At 43.3% G+C, this 23,538-nt stretch overlaps 1 protein-coding gene across 35 annotated transcripts in view; it reads left to right on the top strand.

Moving 5' to 3' along the window:
- Positions 1-23,538, top strand: part of CLASP2 (cytoplasmic linker associated protein 2) — a 1,425,897-nt gene that overhangs the window by 296,425 nt on the left and 1,105,934 nt on the right. For all 35 annotated transcript variants that reach the window (XM_069214594.1, XM_069214706.1, XM_069214671.1 and 32 more), the window contains exon 7: positions 2,788-2,858. In XM_069214594.1, the coding sequence (XP_069070695.1) occupies positions 2,788-2,858 (71 nt within the window). The remainder of the gene's footprint in view (positions 1-2,787; positions 2,859-23,538) is intronic.

Raw genomic sequence — 23,538 nt, 5'->3', positions numbered from 1 at the left:
AAAAATAAGGTAGTCCTAAGAACCAATCCTAAATTTTTACCAAAAGTTATTTCACCGTTCCACTTAAATCAAACGGTAGAACTACCAGTGTTCTTCCCACAGCCAGACTCAGTAGCTGAAAGGGCACTACATACATTAGACATCAGAAGAGCATTAATGTACTACATTGACAGAACAAAAGAAATTAGGAAAACAAAACAACTGTTTATTGCATTTCAAAAACCTCATACAGGAAACCCAATATCAAAACAGGGTATAGCCAGATGGATAGTTAAGTGCATCCAAACCTGCTACCTCAAAGCAAAGAGAGAGCTGCCCATTACACCAAGGGCACATTCAACCAGTAAGAAAGGCGCTACCATGGCCTTCCTAGGAAACATTCCAATGAACGAGATATGTAAGGCAGCCACATGGTCTACGCCTCACACATTTACTAAGCACTACTGTGTAGACGTGCTATCCGCACAACAAGCCACAGTAGGTCAAGCCGTACTAAGAACTTTGTTTCAGACTACTTCCACTCCTACAGGCTGAGCCACCGCTTTTGGGGAGATAACTGCTTACTAGTCTATGCACAACATGTGTATCTGCAGCTACACATGCCACCGAACTGAAAATGTCACTTATCCAGTGTACATCTGTTCGTGGCATTAGTCGCTGCAGATTCACATGTGCCCACCCGCCTCCCCGGGAGCCTGTAGCCGTTTGGAAGTTATCTTCAACATTTGTACATTTGTAAATATATTACTTAAACCTTATTTGGTACATACTTATTAATTCCATTGCATGGGCACTATTACTAACATACACAACTCCTACCTCACCCTCTGCGGGGAAAAACAATCTAACATGGAGTCGACGCCCATGCGCAATGGAACAAAGGAGGAGGAGTCCCTCGGTCTCGTGACTCGAAAAGACTTCTTCGAAGAAAAACAACTTGTAACACTCCGACCCAACACCAGACGGCGGACTATGCACAACATGTGAATCTGCAGCGACTAATGCCACGAACAGATGTACACTGGGTAAGTGACATTTTCATTTTTGCACACTGGCTTGTATTTTGAAGCAAAAAAGGGGTGTCATTACATTTTTTATAATAGATGTTCAACTATTTTATAGAAAATGTAGCCCACTTGTGTGGCTGGGCCTATCACCCACGACAAGAAAGGCCCCAAAATGCAATGTGGAGACTTCAAATTTTAGTCATGAAAATTTACCCATTTGGTGATGTGACAAGCAGAGGTATTTAACCCTGAGCTCAATGACCATGCAATGAAATTTACTAAACCGAACAATTTCTAAAAACTAGATGTCCAGGGAAGTCCAGCATTGTGACATGCTTGGATCCCATAATGTTTTCTTTCCAGAATATCTTGGATACCTGAAACTCATGACACTCCTCACGTTGTTTGAAGGAACGTTGAGTAATCTGCAGGGATCCACAAAATTCCTACCATTAAGCATTCGCACAATTATCCAGATAAAAACAACACAAATTGTGACCTTTCTCTGCATTTTAGATAAGAAAGCCTAGTGGGATAATCAGTCAAGCTATCATCCTGGATTTACCAGAGTGTCTAGCTTTTAGAAATATCCAGTATTTATTAGGCTTCCTGGTTGTCACCTGCCCCAGAGCTTGGAGTATTGTGCCCGTTCACCACAGCAAGTGAGAGGAAAATTGGAATACTCTGGGCTGCTGGGGTAGAAAGACTGTTGATGTTTTAGGGGTGGGGTTGCTGTCTTATGTCATCATGGGCTGGCCCCAACCTCAATTTTTTTTTGTGCAATATCTCTGACATTCAGTGGGCTTTCTGCCCTGTCTGATAGAGAGATTGGTGAGGGAATGGGTAAACCCCAGTCTGCACCCGGGTGGGTGCTGCAACAGAAAGACTACATGCTCTTTAGGTATGCAGATAAGACCTGATCGCCCCCACTGCATACTTTTTTTTCAAAACAAACCCTTGTGTCTAATGGGCTTTCTAGTCACTGGAAGAAGCAGAGACATTTTTGGGCCCGTTATGGAGTGGGGCACAGCTTGTCGTCTAGCCAGGTCACACACTCACTCCTCCTTTTATGTCTTTTTAATTGCTTTTTCCCCCTGAATTTTATTGTGTTTTCTGAAGGGGGTGAGGAGATTGGAGAGCAGAAAGTCTCCTGGCCCATTATGGGGTGAGGGCACTGACTGATGCCTGTGAGGGGCAACCACTTAGCCCCTTTAACATTTTTTATTTTTTTATTTTTACAAAAGACGAAAAAAGATACATGGCATCTACTGGCCTTCTGATCTCCTGGCAATTATTGTGCAAATCATCCTGATTTATTGTCAAATCGTACTTTGACTGCTTTCTGTGCATTGAACTGTGTAGTTTGTCAGTATTTTTGTGTTGCTGTAATATGTACTATCCTTTAAATTCAAAAAGCTTTTCTTGAATTATATCTGTTTGTGTGTGATTAATGTATAATGGATTAGCCATTTTCAATTATGTAGTTTTTGATATGGCCAATTGATTACCTTTGTTCTTTTTCAGTTTTGTTTAGTAGTCTTACTGTTTGTATTTTAATTTAATTATATAGCATATCTCTTTGTGGTTGATGCAATCCCATGTGATCCATAGTTTTTTTTATTTAAAAAAAAGTCCGATGGTAAAGGGCTGTTGGCATGTACACTACTTGTCAATTAAAAAATAAATTGCTGTAGTTTGATAAAATATGTACTGATAGAGATGAAAATTTTGTAACTCCCAACTTCCTGTATTTTTTTACATTTAACTTTAATTTGCGCAGGTTACAAACAATATTTTCAAAGTTTGATGAAGTAAGAGATTCTGGCAGTATGGTTCTAAACTTCAACATAGGTGAGTATTAAGTAGTTTTGTTTTATTAATGTGTGATCACAAAGTAAGCCTTGCTTGTAAACGCAGTAAGAAGGTGCAAATAACTTTGTGCAATATTGTTCACAGTCTGTTTTCATGTTTGTTTATTTTTTTGATTTATGTCTCTACTTCGCAGTTAAGTAGATTGGGAGTCACCAATAGTGGTGACTGTTAGATCACAACTTTACAGGTGAGCTAATAATTTATTTAAGGGGGGTTTAACTCCCATTTCCTATTTAAATACTGTTTGGATAGAAACATCCTCTGCATGGAAAACATATACTACTGCCCGAGTCCCCCGCTGTACTGTTGTCTGGATCCCTAATGCTGACTTTTTTGTCATAGGCGAACACGGATCATGTGTATGCCCCTTACGGATTGCTGTCTTGTTGGACCAGGAGGGCGCCCAAAGCGCCATACTCATAGTGGTTGAAGGCTACTGCTTTCACCACGAACTACGAAGCACAAGCATGGTGGTGGCATCATGTGTAGTCAACTGGACTTTTTACCTTCTATCACTGGAGTGAGGCCTTCATGCTCACTCACCTTTCAAAATATTCTGCTGTTGTGTGCTTAACCAAGCCTTGGCCTATATTAGGTAGCTGTGGAGTGCTGTGCAGCGCAGGACTAGTGAGTCTTTATTGGTTGTGTGCGTGCCTGGGAAGGGTGCACTACAAGGGTAGAGTTGCATTATGGTGTGCTTGTGTGGTTAGTACATGTACTTGGTGTAGATATGCCTGAGGGTGATCCATTACATGAGAGATGTAGTGCTGTGCAGTGTGTGTGCAGTGACAGCTTGCGCTGGGTGTATGTGTGCTTGCATGAAGTACAGTACATGAAGAGTGAAGTGCTGTGCAGCATGCTTATAGTGAGTGTGTGTGCTGGCAGTATTTGTTTTAAACATTTGTTTTAAAATAAGCACACCTTTGTTGAATATAGGAAAGCTTCAGTACTGAACAGTGCATACAGACTGAATGTGTGTGCTGAATGCATGTGTACATGCAAAGGTATATTGCATAGATCCTTTAGTGCTGGAAAGTAAGTATGCTGTGAGTGTACACTTAGTAAATGTGCCTGTAAGGGTGCATTAAATGTAGCAGCCTGGGTTCTATTAGAGAAGTGCAGGCCTGCCTAGTATAATCATTAGGAAACACCCCATACACCCCTCCCTTAAACGCCCGTACCACTTGCTCCCCCGACAGATTAGTGGATTGCTCCATTCCTGTGTTCTGGGCGGGACACACCCTAGAGGGAAGGGAGACACATTCTTTGCTCTTTTATTCAGTGACAGATCATGAGGAAGGGGCCTGGATATATCTCAGGAATGGGGATGGGGCTGATAAGGGAATCAAGAAGAGTAGGGCTGGTAGCCTCGGATTAACCTTTTGATGCAGATAACACTGTGGCTGACATTCAGGTTTGAACTCTGTTCACTCCCATGAATTGTGTTGTAGGTCAATCAGCCTCAAAGTCATGCCTGCTATGACAAACTTCTTTCACGAGGAAAGATAAAAAAAAGAGAGGTGTCCACTTCCAATTAAGCAGAACCCCAACATACAACTTCAAAGCCTCGGTCCCTAAATCAGAGTTGTTGTCTGGAAAAGGGCTATGAGAAGGGGAAGGTTGAGTCCCTAAAACTTTGTCATCTGCTAAGCAGCCAAGATGTGTGAGGTTTGAGAAGGGATAGCTCTGCAAGATTTCGTCCTGTAACCAGGACTGGGAGCAGAGGCCTGCTAGTCTCCCTGATGGGTGTTGGGACATCACCCAGGACACCAAGGTCACCTGTCCTGGAACCTTAAGCACTGTCGCTTGCCTGCTTGCCAGGAGCAGGGTGCCCTGTGAGGCATAAGAGAGCGTTTGAGGGAGTGAGGTCCTGTGGAGAGCCCTGCATGTGGATTCCCAGAGCGAGGTGTGAGGCCGTGCACTGATGAATCTGTTGCCCGTGTGCAATATTGGCTATGCGCCTTTGTATGTAAAGAGGGTTGCATTGTTCTGAGAACTATCAGAAGTGCTGGGCAGGATGCATTAAGCCACGCTACGGTAATCACATATGCCTGAGTGGGTCACTTGTGAACTGAGTTTGGGACAGGTGTTAAAAGACTTGTGACTACCAAAATCAGCACCCTGATATGCCAGGATGGGCCCCCATAGTGAAGGTGATCCCATAAGGAATGTCTGCGCCATGTTTGTGATTATTGCTGCAACCCTGAATGCCAGGAGGGGCTGCCAGGCCCTGACCGAAGGAAAGCTGGTGTAGAAGACGTCACATACTTGATGGATCTCCAGTCGGGAGCCAGAGGATAAAACCAGCAACTACTACCTTTTATGTCCTCGTCACCTATCACTAAAAGTGCTGCTCGATAGGAAGATCCTGTGCCTCCCGGTGCTGCAACCACACCAAGTGGTCAGATTTCTTGTACAGGATCTGGACTTGGAAGCGCCAGAATAGAGGGCACCCACTCCACCTCTGAACGCTGCCATACCCCTAGAGCGGATAAGACTGAAACAGGGCCTTTTGGGCCCCAGGAGACTTGCTGCTAACAGTGCTGCGGTATCATAGACACTAGAAAAATTCCTAAAGACTGAAAGGGAGAACTCATTACAGCCTTTTAGTTTGCATTCCCTAGATGTAGCCACTAGTGAATGGGTAGTAACCTGAAAATGTTACACTAAGGAGGATGGGATGGGGATTTGCTGGGTAACTACTAGTGCCCGACCTCAAGGTGTGATTGTGTTATTGCTTCTGACTGTTGTATACCTTTGCATATATAGGGATAGAAATTAAAAAAAACATTTTTTTTTATTTAAAAAAAACAAGTATCGGACTAGACTTTGATTTATTGTGTGCACTGTTTGCATGTTGAGTTATGAATCATGTTCACTGAGTTGAATCTACATTCCCCCGAAGGTGCTTTGACTGCTGGACCACAGCTACCACTCCGATACAAGTGCGGAACCCACTTACTCAGGACCCATAGATCACGCCATGGGACATCAGGAATTAAAGGCCTCAACATCATGGTTTGCTCCAGTAGCCCCTATGAATGGGTATTTTATATATATATATATATATATATATATATATATATATATATATATATATATATATATATATATTCCCCCTACTGACGGTCACCAGTAGGTAGCTATAGTTAGGACCTAGTTTCCATACGAAAAGCTTTTTTCCTTGTGCCAATAACTTTGATGCTGTTTGACGAATTTTTACAAAATGTTCAAAATTAGAATGCCACTCAGTTCAGCTGCTGTCTTGAAAGTTTTGGGGTGATTCGTCAAGCAGGGGCTGAGACAAAGGGGGTCCCAAAATGTGTTTCCCCATGCAATTCCCTATAGGGATTTTAGACACAACTACAACCCAGAGTGCTGGATGGAATTGTACCAGATTTGGCAAAAAGCTAGGTCTTGGTCCAGAAGGAGCCCTTTTGTTGATCTGGTGTAAATCAGTTCAGTAGTTTTCAAGTAATTAAAGAAAGAAACTAAATGTATATCTAGGGTTGCGGACCCTCTAGGGTCAGACAGATCTCTTGCTGAGATCTGATTGACTGCCAACACTTCAACCAGGAAGTGTCAGCAGAGTCACTAAAAAAGTTATAAAACAAAAGAGATGGGAGGAGTAAAGAAATATCCTAAATCCCCCAGTCCTGGTATTGGGATACCCAGGGACCCCTCAAGGACCAAAAAGCATTTTGTTTGACATTTGCCCAGCAAAACCACAGAGGATCTGCGGATCTTGAGGAAAAAAAAAAAAAAAAAGAAAATGTGCTCTCCTGCCCTTGTTTAAAATTGAACTGGGGGAGGGGGATTGGCAGGTCCCAGGAGCATATATAATTATATATTTTGGACCGCCACCTCCCCGGGGCACACAAAATATTTTTTTTATTGGAGGTCCCTCCCAGGGCGCTTAACAGCCCTGGGCGCCGCCACTTTCTTTGAACTTGGCCAAGGGGGACACGTGGATGCCCCTTCTTTGCTCAATAGGGCCCCAGGCCCCCACCTCCCCAGGACCATGATTATAGAGGGAGTGCAGAATTATTAGGCAAATGAGTATTTTGACCACATCATCCTCTTTATGCATGTTGTCTTACTCCAAGCTGTATAGGCTCGAAAGCCTACTACCAATTAAGCATATTAGGTGATGTGCATCTCCGTAATGAGAAGGGGTGTGGTCTAATGACATCAACACCCTATATCAGGTGTGCATAATTATTAGGCAACTTCCTTTCCTTTGGCAAAATGGGTCAAAAGAAGGACTTGACAGGCTCAGAAAAGTCAAAAATAGTGAGATATCTTGCAGAGGGATGCAGCACTCTTAAAATTGCAAAGCTTCTGAAGCGTGATCATCGAACAATCAAGCGTTTCATTCAAAATAGTCAACAGGGTCGCAAGAAGCGTGTGGAAAAACCAAGGCGCAAAATAACTGCCCATGAACTGAGAAAAGTCAAGCGTGCAGCTGCCACGATGCCACTTGCCACCAGTTTGGCCATATTTCAGAGCTGCAACATCACTGGAGTGCCCAAAAGCACAAGGTGTGCAATACTCAGAGACATGGCCAAGGTAAGAAAGGCTGAAAGACGACCACCACTGAACAAGACACACAAGCTGAAACGTCAAGACTGGGCCAAGAAATATCTCAAGACTGATTTTTCTAAGGTTTTATGGACTGATGAAATGAGAGTGAGTCTTGATGAGCCAGATGGATGGGCCCGTGGCTGGATTGGTAAAGGGCAGAGAGCTCCAGTCCGACTCAGACGCCAGCAAGGTGGAGGTGGAGTACTGGTTTGGGCTGGTATCATCAAAGATGAGCTTGTGGGGCCTTTTCGGGTTGAGGATGGAGTCAAGCTCAACTCCCAGTCCTACTGCCAGTTCCTGGAAGACACCTTCTTCAAGCAGTGGTACAGGAAGAAGTCTGCATCCTTCAAGAAAAACATGATTTTCATGCAGGACAATGCTCCATCACACGCGTCCAAGTACTCCACAGCGTGGCTGGCAAGAAAGGGTATAAAAGAAGGAAATCTAATGACATGGCCTCCTTGTTCACCTGATCTGAACCCCATTGAGAACCTGTGGTCCATCATCAAATGTGAGATTTACAAGGAGGGAAAACAGTACACCTCTCTGAACAGTGTCTGGGAGGCTGTGGGTGCTGCTGCACGCAATGTTGATGGTGAACAGATCAAAACACTGACAGAATCCATGGATGGCAGGCTTTTGAGTGTCCTTGCAAAGAAAGGTGGCTATATTGGTCACTGATTTGTTTTTGTTTTGTTTTTGAATGTCAGAAATGTATATTTGTGAATGTTGAGATGTTATATTGGTTTCACTGGTAATAATAAATAATTGAAATGGGTATATATTTGTTTTTTGTTAAGTTGCCTAATAATTATGCACACCTGATATAGGGTGTTGATGTCATTAGACCACACCCCTTCTCATTACAGAGATGCACATCACCTAATATGCTTAATTGGTAGTAGGCTTTCGAGCCTATACAGCTTGGAGTAAGACAACATGCATAAAGAGGATGATGTGGTCAAAATACTCATTTGCCTAATAATTCTGCACTCCCTGTAAAGTAAGGTCTAGAGGGACTTTCCATCCCCCTCCTGGGACAAATTTGGCCCAGGGAAGGGGGTCACGCAGCCCCCCCCCTACCGTTTCAAGAATTGGCTGGGCCCCAAGGATGGGGTAACTGGGGCCCATAATCTGCTGGGGGAGGTGGGGCTGCATGGCCCCCCTACATTTTTTCTAATTTGGATTGGCTGGGCCCCAGGGGATGGGTCATCGGGCCCATATTCGACCCAGGAAGGGGTGCCAAGCGGCCCCTTCTCATTTAATGAATTGGCTGGGCCCAGGTAATGGGGTCTCTGGGGCCAAAATCGGGCCAGAGGGGGGTGGGCCATACAATCCCATCATCTTTCACTTATTGCCACACCCCTAGGATGAGGTGCCTGGGGCCAAAATCAGCCTAAAGAATGGGGCCACGCAGCCCCCCTGCTGTTTGAGAAATTGGCTGTGCCCAGGGCCAAAATTGGTCCAGGAAGGGAGTACACGGGGCCCACCCTCACCTTTTAATAATGCAGGGTTGGGTGCACACGGGGTTGGGCTGCAGTCAGTCCTAACTGCATACAGCCAAAGGTCATGATTGGTGCTTGGTTGGGTGCCTACGGAGGTTGGCTGCAGGGCCAAAGGACGTACGCGGTGAAGAGTGGATTAATGTAAGGTAATTTAATATTACTTGAAATAAAATTAAAAAATAAAACTAGCAATTCTCCGAAAAAAAGCCCCAAAGGTTACAGGGATGTTCTAGTTAGGAAATAGAATTTAAAAAGCCTTAGAAATTCACTAAAAAACCAAAGGTTAAAGGGACGTTATAGTTGGGTTCAGATTTTACACACACAAAACCATAGGAATTCAGCAGTTTTAGTTATACTTATCTCAAGACGCTATAACTCGTGCTTTAAGGCAACTGTAACTCACGCTCTCGCCATGCACTGCTACTTACCCCACATATTACATCAGTAATGACATCTTCCTTGACATCATTTACAATATACCTCCAACACTTGAATAAAAAATTGATGAGAAACTTGTGCATGGTGGGGGCACAATAGTGTCATAAGATAAGTATAACTATAACTATTGAATTTCTATGGGTTTTGAGCATGTAAAATCTGAACCTAACTCTGTCTTTCTAACCTTTGGTTTTTTTTTCCAGTGGTGTAGCTTCAGGGGGGTGTTTAGGGTGTTATACCCTCCTTAAAAATATATTCTGTAGTAAATAGTTGAGTACAAGTGCTTTCAGTCAAGTAGGGAGATGTATCTTTCGGATTTCTCCTGGGATTTTTACATACAGACAAAAACACACACTTGTTCTCTCGTTTCTGTACTGAAGTTTTTAAAGAATGTTGGTTAGAAAAATATTGTGTTTTGAGTACTCCTAACAATACACACTGCTCCTTAAGCCCCCCTCATGCCCTGCTTCTCACTTAATACATTTTAACAAGATCTGCCAGCGTGATTGTTAGGAAATCTGAAGTTCACACCCCACACATACTACTGACCAAGCTACGCCCCTGTGAATTTCTTAGCTATACATATATATCTGGCAGAGGTTTTACTCATTAGATTAGCACAATGCTGCACATGCCTAGCTAGAAAAATATCACTGCCTTTTGGCAATTTTGAGGTAAAGGTTTTAAGCATAGAATAAGCCAACGCTGTCCAAGCTGAGCTAAAAAAACAACAGACAAGTGCATTTTACCATTCCAGGTACCATATTAAACCTTTGATTGATATCAAACCATCTAAGCCATCCTGGAATGAGTAAACCAAAACCACCACCAACCCCTACCAAGCTTTTTTGGAAGCAATATCTTAGTCGACTTTGACAAACACTCATCCACATCCCTCGTCCACAAATATGTTTATTTTTCCTTCATAAAGTTATTACTTTTTGCTGATAATGTAGTTTCTGTTTAACTGAATTTAAATGTATTTTACATTTCTGTGTTCTTTATTAAGTAATTTACTTTAAGTGAATTTGAACCCCTGTTTTTGTTAATAATAAATATATATATAAATGTTTATGGGGAGGTAAAGTCCCAAACACCCCTCATCTGTTTTATAGAGGGCGTAAACCACATTTTTTACCCTATGTTAGGAGATTTCCTAAATATATTTTTTATTAACTTTAATCAGTTACTTTAAAATGTTACTTTACTTTTTTGTAATCATTGTAGGAAGCTAGCCTGGTGTGTGGTGGACACCTATGGTGTTGGCACCTTATACTAGGTCCAGGCAACCCCTATTAGTGAATAAAGACAGTGTCTAGGAAGTAAGGGCTCTTTAGAAGTGGCTTTGGATGAGCAGCCAAGACTTACCTAGGAGAAGTGTAAAGCACTTGCAATACCACAGCAGCTTCTCACACCTGAAAGAACCACACAGGGTTGCAAAAATAAAGATACTTTACTATAGAAACACTGAACTAGATTACTTACAGGCTATCCCCCAACTGTAGGTAAGTATGCTCTATCTATATTCACAGTAGTAATTAGGAATTAGCACCAGACACCACAAGCATTGGTAAGAAATAGTGAGTGCCCTAGGGGAGGGCCAAACCATATACTAAAATAGTTAATGAAAAGTGAAGCCCCCCTGCCCAAGGATATGGAGTTGTTAAAGGGGAGCTGGAAGAACATGGGGACCCCAAGAGGGTAAGTACCTTACTGAACCCCAGCGACCAGGAGAGCAGAGTTAAGTACCTGGTTTTCCCAAGGACTAACAAGAGGACTTAGAAAATGGAATGTGCAAGAACAGGACCAGACCAGCTGAACCCAAAGATGGGTTCTGAAATAGGAGGACCTGCAAGAGATGTGGATAGAGTCCAGTCCACTATGGAGTATCTAGTTGGAGCAGGAACCACTATCCACTCTTCTGTGGATGAAGATCTGGGTTGACGTGGAGAGATGAAGATCAGCTGTGAATTCCAGAAGCTGCAGAGAAGTTCTTGGAGCCGTGTAGATGATGTCCCACGTCGGTTGCTGGGTTCCAGTCTGTCAGTGGCCAGAAGAACCACCAACAAGCCCTGGCAAATGAAAGAAGAGTTGCAAACCTGAAGAGAACCAGTAAGGCCCACGGGACCGGACCATTGGACGGAAGTCTGGGCGGACCCTCAACAGTCAGTAGAACCAGTAGAAGCAGTCGCCGCCCCCACAGGCAACCCAGTGGCAGCAGGTACAGTAAGTTGCAGTGAGGCCCAATCGGAACACCTGGAAAGGAGCCGGGGGAACAATGTTGCAAGCCGAAGTCGTCTCGGGAGTTGCAGTCTTGTCGGTTCCTGAAGTGTGCAGTTGCGGTTCCAGTGGCCAGGAGCAGAATTAGATGATGCAGAGAAGTCCTGGTGGAGTCTGGCATGCCGAATCTGGTGACCCACCCGCAATGGAATCCCTAAATAGCCTTAAAAAGGGGCTTGGTCACTCTGCATGGTGACCACCTATCAGGTGTCACTGACGTCACCTGCCTGACATGGCAATTCAGATGCTCCCAGGGGCCTCAGCACATCTTCTTTTCAAGATGGCAGAATCGAGTGGCCACTGGAAGGAGCTCTGAGCACCACCCTTGGGGTGGTGCTGGACAGGGGAGTGATCACTCCCATTTCCTTTGTTCAGATTCGCGCCAGAGCAGGGACCGGGGATCCCTGGGCTGGTTATGCAAGGAGAGCACCAAATGTGCCTTTCAAAGCAAACCAGTGGCTTGCGGAGGCTACCCCTCCAAAGCCTTATTACACCTGTTTCCAAGGGAGAGGGTATTGCCCTGACAGCAGGAGGGCAGAAACCTGTGTGAGGGGCTGCAGCAGCGCGGGCAGCCTGCAAAACTCTGGAGCACTGGTAGGAGTAATACGGGGGGGGGCGAATCCTCTAAGGAGCCCCCATAGTAGAGGACCCCCCCAGTGTGCATGGAATCATACAACCAATACGGGTATGATTCCGACATGTTTGATACCAAGCATGCCCAGGTTCAGAGTTATCATTATGTAGCTGGACACAGGTGTAGTACCTGTGTCCAGTACACAGGTAAAATGGCTTCCCTGCTCTTACGAAGTCCAGTGCAATGGAACTGGAGTTTGTAGGGCCACCTCTGCTCATGCAGGGGTGCCCTCACACACAGGAACATGCACCCTGGCCTTTGGGCTAGAAGGATCTACCGTAGGGGTGACTTACAGTGACCTGGTGTACTGATCTGTGGTGGAAGGGTGCATGTACCTTTTTACGCAGGCTGCAATGGCAGGCCTGCAGACACATTTTGCATTGGTTCACATGAGTGACATAATACATGCTGCAGCTCATGGGGGACCCCTGGTGTCCCAGTGCTCTGGGTACCCAAGTACCATATACTAGAGACTTATAAGGGGACAGTTGCCAGTTATGGAGTGCACAAAAGTCCAAGGTAACCACATTTGGAGGGAGAGAGCACAGTCACTTGGGTGCTAGTTAGCAGGATCCTAGTGAAAACAGTCTAAGCACACTGATAGGCAAAAACTGGGTGTATCCATGCCAAAAAGAGGGTGCTTTCCTACACTAAATTATTAGGTTCCTAAGCAGTGCCTACGTTTTTATTATTTAGGTGTATTTTATACATCGGTTTGTTTTAAGACCATATAACTATTGTTTTAAAGTAGTAATACCTAACTATACCTACCTGTGAGGCGATGTAGTGATTTCTGATGTATTGCCTGTGATGTATTGACTACCGATGCTTGGATATAATGAGGATACACTATTGTTTTTTTTTTCTTCTTTTGAGCTCCCATAATGTGTAATATTTATTGATGATCAAGACGTGGACATTTGTCGCTTCATTTGAACGGTAATTTTGACAGTTGGTTTCTCTCACCTATTTAATGCACGTTAAAGTTGGCTTGTTAAATGAGGGCATGTGCTATTTCCATCCTTCCGTTTGAAATTATCAGACAAATATTTTCAACTAAATCTAGGCAAATTAACTTATGAATGCTTACATTTTCGGGTTCATGTGCTGAAGGTGGTGTATGTAAAAATGTTCCTGTTGCTGAAGTAGATAATCTTGTCTATACTCTATATCTCCCTCAGAACAGGTAAACTTGGACTTCTTTTGCCAGTTTTTTTAATGGGCGAACGCAATGCGTGCCGTCCCATTCTGTAATCTCTCTTTGGGTTTCAAACCACACTCGTGTCACGTCACTCACTTACATTGGTTTGTGAGCTTGCCTTTTAAAGTCCGCTTGCTTTCATTTGTGAAAGGCATGCATACGTCATGCTTTTTCTGGTGTTTAGTCCACCTACACAGCACCGGTGAACTACTAAAAACATACGAGGCTCGATGTTTTCAGCATGATGTCTGGACTACTTTATCTGTTTATTTTCCACACAGTGCGATCGCGCTGCATTTTTTTTCTTTACAACGCTAATAGCTCTAACTCGAGCTAATGCGCGACCAGTTGCATTGAAAATGCTTGTTGTAATCTGGTCCGACCTCATTCCAGTTGTACCATCACCCTCTTGATTGTTGAATAGGAGAACCAATGTTGAAATTGCCCAGAATTGTCTTTGATCTTTAAAAAAAAATATATATCACCGATCTTTGTATGCTCGCCAGCTCCGTGTGATGTTTGTTTTTCCCGTTAGATTTGATATTGTGTTATGTCTTTGCATTTATAGGTTCTTGTTAAACTTCTTGAAAGCACATTTAGTTGTAAAACGCACACATTCCCCTTTGTTGGGGCAACTATTGAACGGTATTAGCCAGCAGTTATTTTTTGTTAGTTTTTGGATTGCTTTTTTTTTATTGGATGAATATTGGTAATGGATATCTTGTACATTCATAACTTTTCAGTGCAATGTAACACTACCCAGCTTATGTGAATACACAGTTTCCTTTTTCTCAGCTTGGAGACGTGTTCACAGGGGTAATGAAGGTTTCTAAATATATGTTAGAAAACTGTCACTTAAAATATTTCCCAATGCACTGAATAATCTGATTATCCTAAAGTGAAGTGGTCTCTGCATGTTAGTGAAATTCTCTTTGAATTTTCAAACGGACTTTATCATACTTTTACACTTTTGATATAAGATGTCTGTAGAAATGAAGGGGTTTCTAAATTTAAGTGGTGCAGAACACCCAGGTTACTTACTTTATTTAACTTAAATTAACCTTTAAATAAATGGTTGCCTGTTTATTTGACATCTTTTTGATGTTTTCGATACTGACGCAGAGTCGAGTAAACAGCTGGTGCAGCTGCTGTTGACCAAGGGGGCCGCATGTGGCCCCTAGGCCGTATATTGAGTATCACTGTTGTAGGATATGAAAAATTCCTCAAATCTTTAGTGTGTTTGCTTCGTACAGTTGACCTACATACATTACTTAATCTGTTGTCCAGCATTCACACTCAGATTGGGCACAGGACATAAAACTTCAGGGGCATAGCCCCTTCTCAGACCTATTTATTCAGATAGTGAGTCCCAGGAGGCATGTAGCACCATATCTCATACATAACTGCTGCCACTCTATCAAGGGCAGTGCTTTAAATGGGCCGGTACTGTCCGGTACGGAGTACCAGCAATTTTTTATTTTGAGAGTGAGAGTACCTGCACTTCTCAAGAAAAATGTAATACTTGTAATTGGAGAGTAGCGGCACTTCTCAGAAATAAGCAGATACTCTGGTACAGACTACCTGCACTTCTATTTTTCCATTTCAAGCACTGATCAAGGAGTAGTGGTCCACCTCCTTTTGAGCCAAGATCAGGTTGTGTCTTGCTAAGGCTGTTCATCGGCAGGTACTTCAGAATTCTGCTACCCTAGTTACTGCTAGGCTTTGTAAAATCTGTAATGTAGTATCTTTTTTTTTTTTTTTTGCAATGACTCCCCATTCTGGTGTGCCACTCCTTCAGAGTACTCTATCGTAAATAAGACAGTAGAAGAAAGCCTCACAGATTCAAAAGAAACACTTAGACCGTTATGCTCCTTTATACTATGGCAAGGGCTTTCCCTTGCTTTTTCTGATTTAATAGTGGTTCCCTGCTTCAGTAAAGAGGAGCTTGTTGGAAGATCATTTTCTCTTTTGGCTAGCTCCAGCTCTGGAACCCCCTTCTCTCCTTTATTTGGTGTTTCTATGACCTGACATACTTTAGGAAGCTTTTTGAAACTTCGCTGTTTTCCAGATTTTTATCTATAGAGAGCTGTTTGTTTTTTATGTGGTTCCCACCTTTTAAGGTCAAAGACTACCAGACAGCACAGCAGTGTGGTTTGCTTAAGACATCTTGGGAACATTCTAAAAGATTCCTTGGGAATGCATTCTGCCCATTGCTTTCCATTGTTGTTGTAGTTTGTTACTCACATTTGCTTGCTTTCCAATTGCTGGTTTTATTTGTTTTTGACTGTCCAGCTTGATTTTGCTGCTTCTGTGGAGCATGGCTTATTGACTGTATTCATCCACATGCTTGCTTTCTCTAAACTGGCCTTTAAATCGTAAATCGTGTTCTTATGGTGTCACATTTGCTGTTAATTCAATACAGAGGTCAAAGGTTAGGCTTTGCCGCCTGAGGAATCTTAATGTTTACTTTTATTTCTCTGATTTAAAATTGAGAGGATTTATGTGATAGACCTGCTGTGAAAGAATAAATGACAATCTTGATGTGTAAGAAAAGGCTTTTTATCTAGCACACAACAAAATTTAAAAGTCTGTAAATTAACTTTGCAGACATTTCAGAATATGTAAGAATTAGGAAAGCACAAATGAAGGACATTGTGTTTTGTAAGGCTGAGGTGTGCTGTATGCTTTTATCAGTAGAACTGTATGTCTGTGTAAATGTAATGGTCTTTCAATTGAAAATGTGTTGTCTGTAATGGCAGTTTGCTACCACACCATACATAATTCACTTTACAGCACTCCACTCTACACCACTCCTTTCTACTCCCCACCACTCCATGCCACTTCACTCTACACCACTTGTCACCACTCCACTTTCTCCTACACCATTGCACTCTTTGGCACTGCACACTACACCACGACCAGTCCACTCTGTGCCACTTCAATTCATGCCAATACACTCCATGCCAGTGCACTCTATTCTGTGCCACTCCACTCTATACCTATCGACTGATATGCCTCTCTATTCTGCACCACTGCACTCTTCTGCATCCTACCCTGCACCACTCCACGCCTCTTCTTTCTACTTTAAAACAATCTACTCTACGCCACTCCACGCTGTGCTTTATAACTCCACTCTATGCCACTGCATTTTATGCCACTCTACTGTGCACTAGTCTATGCCACTCTGTTCTGCAACCCTGCACTCTATGCCACTTGACCCTGCACTACTACACTACACTACACCCAGCACCACTCCACAGCACTTCGCTCTACTCTGAAACAATATACTCGACGCCACTGCACTCTGCTCCACTCTGCGCTATGCCATGCCATGCCATTGCAGTTCACACCACTGCAGCCTACGCTGCGCCACTCCACTCCGTGCCACTGCACTCTGCTCTGCACCACTTTACTAAACCAATGCATTATATGCCACTGCACTCTACACTGCACTCTGACACTGTACTCAGCAACACTCCACTCTGCCACTGACCTCCGTGCCACTAGACTCTATACCAGTGCACTCTGTGTTGTACCCCTCTGCTCTATGGCACTACACCTTACGCCACTGCACTCCAATCCACTCCTTACCACTGCACTCCTTACCACTGCACTCTGCGCTACTGCACTCTGAACCAGTGCTCTCTGTCACTGCACTCTGCCAGTCTACTTTGCACCACTGCACTCTTTCACTATATTTTACACAACTCTACTCTGCAGCACTCCACACCTCTGTTCTGTCTACCCTGTCCCATTGCAATCTGTGCCACTCTGCTCCACTCCACGACACTGCACTCCATGCCCCTCTACTTTTCATCACTCCAATCTGTACTGCTTCACTCTATTCTGCTGTACTCTGTGCCAGTCTACTCTGCGCCATTACACTGTATGCCAGTTTACTCTACTATGCCAATCTGTGCCACTTTGACACTCCACAACTGTGCCACTGTATGCCACTCCCCTACACACACTATCATTCTACCCTGCTCCACACAGTACCATTGTACCCCACTCCACACAATACCATTGTACGCCACTCCACACAATACCATTGTACCCCACTCCACACAATGCACTCTACCCCACTCCACACAATACCATTGTACCCCACTCCACACAATGCCACTCTACCCCACCCCTCACAGTGCCTCTCTACCCCACACCAAGCCCCTACACTCTACCCCATGGCATTCAACTCTATGCTAAGCCACGCCGCTGTACTCTACTCCACTAAACCCCACTATCGGCCACCCTTTTTTCACTTCGCAACAGTCCACTCTAGGCCATGCCACTCCACTCCATTCTCTGCTACTCAGTACCACTGTACGCCTTGTTACTCAACTCCACTCTTCTTCGCTCCACTGCGCTGTCCAACATAGCTACAAGACATTGGCAAAGCCAATTGCTCTTGCATAGGCAAAACCTATTGGTTTTGCCAATGCGTGTTGTCTTTGTGTAGTAATCGATATGAGTACATGTTTTATTTTTCTCCTTTGTAAGGTTCACTGCCCTCCCATGTACCTGCATCATACCTATTGATATCTCACTCCTGTGGTACTTAGGCATCCCCCTCCCCGCCCTCGGCTCTCCATATTCTTATATTTAGACTTTCTCCCTGCCCTCCTGTTGCTTTAACTCTTTCCCTTACCTATTTTTCCGTGAAAATGTTATTAAAAAAGCGTTTCTGTGGCAGTTTTTTTCTTCGAGAAGAATAATCTGTAATGCGATGCTTTTTTTTGTACATGAACAGATTAATAAAGGCTGTTGGGGTGGGTTGCATAGTTTTCACAGCAGATGTTTTAAGGGAAAGTGGAAATAGCGTGGTCACAGCCGGGGCACACTGGTGAAGGTTACTAAATGACAATTTATAAACCGCAATGTGTTCCAGTGCCATTTTCCTTCTACAAATCATTGTAAATCAAGACTATAACTCCTAGAATCCATTAAATTGGTAGATGAATGCCTTAGGCTGGCAAATGTTGTGTCTATTGGTACGGAGTCATCTGGGGACCTTAACACTGGTTCTAATAAATGATACAGTGTTAATACTATGTAGCGCCTCTCTGTGTGGTGCTCTACTTTTGCCTCCTGGTGCTGTAAACTGTCCAAATTGTGCAATTTGACAAGGATGCACGTCTCTGCACTCTCTCTGTGGAAAGTTAACACAACTATATGCCTCTTTATTCTACTCCACTACATTCTACTCTACGCCATTCTACTCTATGCTACTCTACTGTACACCTCGCCATTCCAATCCACTAAAGACAATGTCACTCTATGGCACTCTCCCCTTCCCCAATCTACTCCACTCTGCGTCAGTCCACGCCATGCTGCACCACTGCACGCCACTCTATGCCACTGTATGCCATGCTAGTCTACTCTGCACCATTCCACTCTACACACTGCCATTTTGTGGCGCTCAACGGCAGTCCACTCTGCGCCACTCTACTGCACTTTACTCTGTGACACTTTACTCTTCTGTGCCACTTCACTCTGTACCACTCTATTCTGTATCACCTCATGTCACTCTGTGGTGCTCCGCTCTGTTGCTCCACCATGCTCTGCCATTCTACTGTACGCCACTCTACATAACCCCACCCTACTTCACTGTACTCCACCCCACTCTACTCCACCCCATTCTCTGATACTACACTGTCAACCCAGTTTGTACTAATCTAACCTACGCCACTCTTCACCACTCCATGCAGTGCCCCTCTACAGCATTCTATACCACTCCACCCTTCGTCACTCTACTCTACATCATTACACTCTGCACCACTCTATTCCACTCTCAAATGCCACTCCACTCTATGCCACTCCACTTTACGCCACGCCACTCTGTACCACTCCGTTCTGTGCTCCTCTCCTTTCTACTATAACACACCACTCATTTTTAACGATGCTTCTGTACAACATGGCTAAAAGACCTTGGCAAAGCCAATAGCTCTAACACATGCTAGACCTATTGGCTTTGTCCAGGCTTGTTAGAGTTAAGTAATTCTCCGGAGAGTACCTGAATTTTACGAAAACAACTTAATATAACTTCCCCTTTGTTGAATATCTGTGTGCATTTCACTGGCTAGTATGGCACCTCGAGTTGCATTGTTGGAGACATCTACAGGGCTGATCTTTAGGATACATCGCATACTCCTGTAAGCTCTATGCTTCTCTGCCAGTAAGTGTGCAGCTCGGCTCATAGTTCAGGCTTGTACCCTGTGTAGCTATCTGGAAGAGTGCTTCTTACGATTTATCACATATTCCTGTAAGGTCTATGCTCTGTGCTTCATAACAAGTGAATGTGGAGTTTGGCCAAGAGGCGTTAGTAAACTGACGTACTCCACTCATGCCATGTTTTTAATTTTGCTTTGGTTAGAAGTAAAGAGGTACTTGGATCAAGTTACATTTGTGATGACTTATCTATTCATACTCTGTAGGTTTTTCTATTTTGAATAGATTTCCCTACCCCAGACAAATTAGTCCGTCTTCACGCAGGTACACTCTTACTTACAACGAGGGACCTTACAAGGGTCCACACACGCATTGCACAGGGTGAAAAGAGCTTTTGTTTATCAGTTTGGAAAGTAATTTCCATTCCCATTCTGGGAGACGCTGCACACGCAGGTTCGGAGTAGAAGAGTGCTGTGGAGTAGGAATAACAGAATCAACATAAGTACAATGTTATCAGCACTGCAAAACAATTGCTAGCTGACCTGGCTAGTCACTTCACCAGCATACATGTTGAGAAGTAAAGCAGTAATTGAGCACGCAGTAAAGCTTTCTGGTAGGAAATGTTAATGCGATCACTAGTGAGGAATAGAATCTCAATGGTGGGTGGTTTTGTGGGAGAATTCGGCACTCGCAACTGCACACTATTTAATCAAGTACATCTGTTACTTATAGTCTCATTTTCTTATGAGGCGTTGCTCTTATGAGGGAGACAACACCCAAAACCCCCAAATGTCTGCACAATCCAAGGATTGCCAAAACCTTATATACATTTAAGGCACACACAGTATCATGTAATACATTTTCTTTGTATGCAGTCCGTAGGTACGTTTCAAATTAATTTTCTTGGCATTTTCGCCACTTCTATTGAGTCACACCTATACAGCCGCCTTCTGTATCAGTACACTGTAACAGCCAGGCTCCAGCCACCGTGTCTTTCATCAGGGCTTTTAATATACAAGTCCAAAGGCACTCCTAGTTTTGTTTGCAACTCTCCAAATCCATTCCTAACAAACATTAACCCCCTTAATAGTTCCTTTGCACCAGAATCCAACTTCCTTCTCACCCCTCGTATTGGGGACCCGTTTCTGGCCAAGACCTGTCAAATCTGTGAGGAACAGCATGCTCTTTCACCACGCTCTTGATTGAACAGAATAGCTAAAGCTGCAAGCTTATTGAGACACGTGCACTCTGCATTCGTCCAAAATTCCTTTGGCCTTTCATCTCTATTGGACTCCATACGAAACACCTCCTCCCTAGTTCTCCAAGTTAGTATATCCCTCTTGCAAACAGTGAAATTAGGAAGAGCAGGATGCAGTAATTGTAGCATCTTCTTCACATAGGTATCCCCATGGCCTACGTATTGTATCAAGTTAGTATATTCTTCAACTTGCTTTCTGATCACACCCAAAAACTATATTGACTGGATCACAATCAGAGGAGTACTGAGGGACTAACGGTTTGTTTATTTTCCATGGTACTGTGGATCTAGGAACAGGGGCATATTGTTTGAGAATAAGCTTTTAGGGTTCAGAAGTAAACATCCTGCTTAAATATGCATCAATATCATAATGTGTAGTTTATCGTTAGTTTTGTACATCCAGTCGTGGACTGCGTTACCTGTAGTGGTAGTTTTAAACACTTAGAGGTTTCCAGTGCTTCAAGTCCCTTCTTCGTTCATCATGGAGTAGCCTCGATCTGCCTTTTAATAAGCTCTGACTAGCAGGAAACGGGTTTATTGTGTCAATGGAAATAGTACTCCTCGTTAGGTTACTGGCTGTTAGCACAGATGAACTGAGTGAACCTTGTCCAAAGTTACCAGCTAGGGTTTTTCAGAAGATGGTTGTTCCTTAAAGTGGTTTAATACAAAGACCGTGTCCTGTGTTTTGCTGTTGATGACTTACCAAGATGCGCAGGTGTCCAAGTCCCCTAGCGTCTTTCGCCTGAAGCAACCCGCAATGCCTAATGACGAATGGGTTCCACTCAGGTCGATTCACTTTTGTGACTATAAGCTCAACAAACATTGGCAAAGCCAACTGGTCTCGCCTATGCGATATCCATTAGCTTTGTCAATGTTTTATTGTCCAAGCAGAGGCAGCGTTGGCCCATCACTATGTAATTCTGGGCAAATCACTTAATCTCCCCGTGCCTAAAGAAAATGAATGTGAACTTGTGTAATATAACTGGCGCTTATTTGAAAGCACTCTAATCTTATTCTGGTCATGTATGTGGTTGGCACATGTAGGATGGGGAGAGCTTGTTAACACAATGTCATGAAAACGACTTGCGATTGATGTTCGGGTGTTTGGCTGTGGAGCACAAAATCGCATCCATGTTAAAACGGATCTTATTTGTGTCAAAAACGGGTTGCTATTTTTATTTGATATATGAAGAAGCCGTGCATCTCTTTGGAATTCCTTTCCTTGTAGTGGCGAAATATCTGTAACTGTGACACATAACGCAAATGCACATTTATTAATCTGGAAAATCTAGTGAGCCCAGTTACCTTTTGAGGAGGTACTAGTGAACTGCGCCTGCTGGAATTTGCAGAGTTTTATTTGTAAAAGTTGGAGCTTTAAGGCTGGGAAGAAATGTAACAATTCCTTTTCCAATCTTTAGGGGGCGCCATAATACTAATTGTCTCAAAGGCAACACACGTGTGTGCTATTAGAGATAAATGGATAAACGTATTTACTTGGATATATTGTTTATTTTTAAAATGTGACTTTTTGGCAGGTTTGTTGTACAACCCAGCGACTTGCTCGGTTTGCGCGTCGATAGTGGGGAATAAAATTAAAGCTTATTGATACTTTTAGCAGCTGCAGCAGAAGTTCGGGAGATTCAGGCCTGTGCATGGGAGCAGTCGGGCAGATGGGAAAGAGAGGACAAGAGGAAGAAAGGTGAAGTGATGAAAAATAAAGAAAAAAAAAATAGGAGAGAAAATTGAAAAGGGAAGAGAGGAAGAAAGCCCCAAATGGTAGAAAATAGGAACAAAGACATAACCAAATGGGAAAATAAATAGTACCTTAGTCCGAATGCGAGGAAATAGACACTTATTAAAACTTAATCAATCTGAGCTTGACCACATAAAGAAACCGAAATGATGCAGGAAGTCACACCTGGGACTTCCTGCCGAATTTGAAGGTAGCAAAGAGTGATGATGATGCCAACGAGTGGTAAGTAATTGGCGGGCGAAAATCCCATTTTAGAGTTTGAGTGTGTGTGTATATGTATATATACATATATATTTAGCGAGACCCAGCACACATTCGTATCTATTAATAGCGGAATAATTTTTTCACAAGTTCACAAATGAAATCATATGCCACATAGTTCCACAGTCAATTCTTCTTATGTTTATTTTATTCATTCATATTGAAGATGATCTATCCATAGCCAACGCTTTTCGTCCTAACGGACTTCTTCAGGGCTTGCGGTCAACTCATATAGCGTGCTCCATAGCAAAACTCCATCTGGCAACACTCCTGCCTAGTTGGTTAGTCCTCAAGACCCTTACACCATCAATATTACTATTACATATGCAACCAAATATAAAGCTTCAAATGTATAGGTTGCATGAGATGAAGCATCCGGCATTAAGATGGCAGATAAGAAAGACTAATTGCCGGACAGAGCATACAAAGCAGCATTACAGGCACCACGTCATGACCTAAGTTGTCACCTGTTCTAGGAAATAAAAATAGTTTATTTTATTGGATTAACAAACAATGTGCACAAAATGTAAAGATGTGCAGTCTTATGAAAATGGAAATATGCAATTATAGTAGATTC

Source organism: Pleurodeles waltl, chromosome 2_1, assembly GCF_031143425.1.
Source record: "Pleurodeles waltl isolate 20211129_DDA chromosome 2_1, aPleWal1.hap1.20221129, whole genome shotgun sequence".
Lineage (NCBI taxonomy): Eukaryota > Metazoa > Chordata > Amphibia > Caudata > Salamandridae > Pleurodeles > Pleurodeles waltl.
The sequence above is the reverse complement of the archived record's forward strand: the minus strand, read 5'-3'. Positions and strand labels throughout refer to the sequence as shown.